This window comes from Chrysemys picta, chromosome 12, assembly GCF_011386835.1.
Source record: "Chrysemys picta bellii isolate R12L10 chromosome 12, ASM1138683v2, whole genome shotgun sequence".
Taxonomy (NCBI): Eukaryota; Metazoa; Chordata; order Testudines; family Emydidae; genus Chrysemys; species Chrysemys picta.
In genome coordinates this window covers 21504445-21508619 of record NC_088802.1, presented here as the reverse complement: position 1 = coordinate 21508619, position 4175 = coordinate 21504445, and the positions used below count along the sequence as shown (strand labels likewise).

The window sequence follows — 4175 nt, the reverse complement described above, 5'->3', positions numbered from 1 at the left end:
GGAATAGGTGCAAGTGGCAAAGCAGTGTAATGGCTATTGTTTTGGCACTGAATTAAAGTCTGATTCCTCTCTTGCACACAATTTACACCCATTTACTCCACAACTGAACCAGATTTTCTACTGGTGTAAATCACCCCAGCGGCAGTGACATCAGCGGAGTTAATCTAGATTTGCATTGGTGAAACTAGGTCAAAATCAGACGTGTTTGTGTGCAAGCTGTGTGGTTATGAAAATATGACATTAATGAATACCTAAAGATACTACGTAAGCAAACTTTAATTAGACAAAGATAGAAAATTAATTCTTGGTGAATTACCTACACCCAGTCAGTCTCCTCAAGGCAGCTTTGATCTCTTTGTTCCTCATGCTGTAGATAATTGGATTCACGATTGGTGGCAATACGGAATAAAGAACAGCCGCCACAAGATCCAGAGCAGATGCGGAGCTGGAGGTGGGTTTCATATAGGCAAAGATGCAAGTGCAAACAAACAAGGAGACCACAATGAGGTGAGGAAGGCAGGTGGAGAAGGCTTTATGACGGCCCTGCTCAGAGGGGATTCTCAGCACTGATTTGAAGATCTGAACATATGACACGATCATAAAAACAAAGCAGCCTAAGACTAAACACACACTAAATGCAAGAACCCCAACTTCACTCAGATATGAGTCAGAGCAGGTGAGCTTCAGTAGCTGGGGGATTTCACAGAAGAACTGATCCACCATGTTGCCTCCACAGAAGGTCAATGCAAATGTGTTCCCGGTGTGCAGCACAGAGTAGAGAATCCCACTGATCCAGGCACCAGTTGCCATTTGGACACAAGCTCTGCTGTTCATCATTGTGTCATAGTGCAGTGGTTGGCAGATGGCAACATATCGGTCATACGCCATGACGATGAGAAGGGAAAAATCGGCTGTCACAAAGGAGACGAGGAAAAAGACTTGGGCAACACATCCAGCATAGGAAATGGACCTGGTGTTCATGAGGGAGTTGGCTATGGATTTGGGGACGGTGACAGTGATGGAGCCAAGGTCTAGGATGGACAGATTCATCAGGAAAAAGTACATGGGGGTGTGAAGGTGGTGGTCGAATGCGATGGCCATGAAGATAAGGAGATTCCCCACCAGGGCTGCCAAGTACATCACTAGAAACCCCACAAAGTGCAAAATCTGCAGCTCCCGAACATCAGAGAATCCCAGGAGAAGGAACTCGGTTATGGTTGTTCGGTTGGACATTTTCTTTCTCAGGACATCGTGTGATGGTTGCAGAGGGAGGGACAAGAGCAAGGGCCAGGATTAGATCAGTAAAATAACTCTCCTTTTGTGAAAACCACCTTAATTTCCTTGAGTCAGACCCTTAGCTTGTGAAGATTGGTGTAATATGGGAATGAGGATGGGGAAAACAGTTCCACTGACTCCAGTGGAGTTACTCCTGATTTACACTGGAGTGAGAGAAAGTAGAATCAGCTCAATGGACTCCACAGCGGTTACTCTTTATTTACTCCACGGTGATGAAGTGGAGAAATTGGAACAATTGCTTTTGAGAAATTTGTATACCTCTGTTACCCAGAGGTGGGTGAACTCTGGATAATGGTGTATAAATGTTACTATCCTCAGTTTACTGAGGGGAATCGGGTGTCTGGCTGGTCAGATTCTGCTGTCAGGGGCACTGCTGTGAATGTGGGGTAATTTCACTGCATGCCATGGAATTACTCCCCATTTATACTGCTCTAAATGGGAGCAGCATCTCGCATGGAGGTGACCAAACCCAGCCATAATTATGCTGTAAACTCAAATCATGAATACGGCTCAAGAGTTCCAATGCTTCGTCCCCCATTCTAGCCAGATTTCCACGCTCGCTGCGAGAGACCGACATTCCAGCTCTCCTCCTGCTTCTCTAATCACTCAACTAAACTCCCTTCCAGAGCTTGGAAGGGAACCCAGGAGTCCTGACTCCCAGTTTGACCCCTGCTCTAACCCACTAAATGCAACACGCCTCCCAGATCTGGAAATACAGGCTAGGAGTTCTTGCTCTACCCACTGGACTAACCTCCCTCCCAGAGCTAGGAACACAAGTGAAGTGTCATGACTCCCAGTTCATTCCTCTAATGACTACGTCAGACTGCATCTCAGCCTCTGTCCCAGTGACTCTCCACTGCTATCAGGAATGATTGCTGTGAATGACAATGGAGAGTCATTGGGCCAGGGTAGGGGCGTGAGAATGATTCTCCATTGTGGTACTTGGGGCACTCACCTGGTGTCTGGTAGAGCCAAGTTCAAGTCCCTGCTCCAATGACTATTTAATTATTGATATAAAGTGGTGCAGCTTCAACAGGAGAGACTGAGACAATCTCATTTCAGAACAGCCCATAGCCTAGCTGCTCAGGCACTGTCCTGTAAAGTGAGAATTCAAATCCCTTCTCACCATCAATCAGAGGGAGGCATTGAATCTGAGTATGTCACAGGCCAGCCGAGTGTCCTAACCACTCAGCTTCAAGTTATGAGTCCCACAGACCTTTTGAGAGACAGATATAGAACCCCACAGTTCTGGTTCCTCCCCTCTACACACTGGACTGAACTTCCTCCCAGAGCCCAGGGCTGGCTCTAGGCACCAGCAAAACAAGCAGGTGCTTGGGGTGGCACATTTGCACGGGGGGCATTTGGACCATCCTTTTTTTTTTTAACTCACTTCCTTCTCTCTCACAACCCTGCAGAAGCGGAGACATGGAGCAGCTGGGGATCCAGAATGGGAGCTGAGAACCAACAGGACCCCGGGAGCTGTAGTTCTGTGGCCAGCTCCCTGCCTATAGAGCCAGCCCTGGAGCAGGGAAAGAACTACATTTCCCAGCAATCCCTTGGCAGCTATCAAGAGGAAAGGGAGGGGTAGGAAGTGAGGTAGCTGAACCATGCTGCAGGTTGCTGTGAGTCGAAAGGGATGGAACTGTGAATGGGGAACAAGTGTGCCCAAGGAGTAGAAGGCTTTGCCCCAGATATCCCCTTCAGAAGACTTCCCCAGACTGGATTAAGGATACTGGTGTGACCTCAACTTGCAGCCCCCAAAGAAGAAATTGGGTGGACTAAATGGACAGTGCCCCCTCTCTATCTGAAGCCTAGCAAGGGAGGTACATGGATCCCACTAGAATTTAAAATAAAAAGTAAGGGACGGGAGGCTCTGGACCTGGGCAGCTTTAGGTACAGTACCAGGCACTTAGGAGGATTTCCACTTCTGAGCCATGGAAGCAGAAATTGACTTTTCCTTTCCAGATTTAGCTAATATTCAGAAAGGGAATCTAGCACCTGCCTTCCAGATTGTGTGAAGGTGGTGGTCGAAGGCTATGACCATGAAGATAAGAAGATTCCCCGTCATGGCTGCCAGGTAAATCAGTAGAAACACCATAAACTGCAAAATCTGCAGCTCCTGAAAATCAGAGAATCCCAGGAGAAGGAACTCAGTCACGGTGGTTCGGTTGGACATTTCCTTTCTCAGGACATCGTGTGATGTCTGCAGAGGGACGGACAAGAGCAAGGGCCAGCATTAGATCAGTAAAATAACGCTCCTTTTTAAAAAACACCTTAATTTTCTTGAGTCAGACCCTTAGCTTGTGAAGATTGGTGTAATATGGGAATGAGAATAGGGAAAACAGCCCCACTGATTCCAGGGGAGTTACTCCTGATTTACACTGGGGTGAGAGAAAGTAGAATCAGCTGAACGGACTACAGTGGAGTTACTCCTGATTTACACCAGGGTGATGTAGAGGAGAATTAGGAACTATTGCTTTTGAGGTATTTGTGTAGCTCTGTCACCCAGATGTGCGCGAACACTGGATAACGTTGTATAAATGTTACTGTCCTTAGCTTAACGAGGGGAATCGGGGGTCTGGCTGGCCAGATTCTGCTGTCAGGGAACTGCTGCGAATGTGTGGTAATTTCACTGCATAACATGGAATTACTCTCCATTTAAACTGCTCTAAATAATTATACAGTGAACTCTAGTCAGGAATACAGCTCAGGAGTTCCGATGCTCAGTCCCCGATTCTAGCCTGATTTCCACGCTTGCTGTGGGAGACAGACCTTCCTGTTCTCCTCCTGATACTCCAACCACTCAACTAAACACCCTCCCAGAGCTTGGAAGAGAACCCAGGAGTCCTGACTCCCAGTTTGCCCCCTGCTCTAACCCA

The 4175-nt window shown here is 47.4% G+C and overlaps 1 protein-coding gene across 1 annotated transcript; it reads right to left on the bottom strand.

The window, feature by feature from the left end:
• Positions 1–312: 312 nt before the first annotated feature.
• LOC101943283 (olfactory receptor 14A16-like) lies at positions 313–1233 on the bottom strand. Its single transcript, XM_005313722.4, has one exon. It carries the CDS (start codon positions 1231–1233, stop codon positions 313–315), a length of 921 nt encoding a protein of 306 aa, XP_005313779.4.
• Positions 1234–4175: the final 2942 nt, after the last annotated feature.

Bases quoted from the DNA above. Each gene is read 5' to 3' on its own strand.
- LOC101943283 (XM_005313722.4), bottom strand. From the start codon at position 1,233: ATGTCCAACCGAACAACCATAACCGAGTTCCTTCTCCTGGGATTCTCT.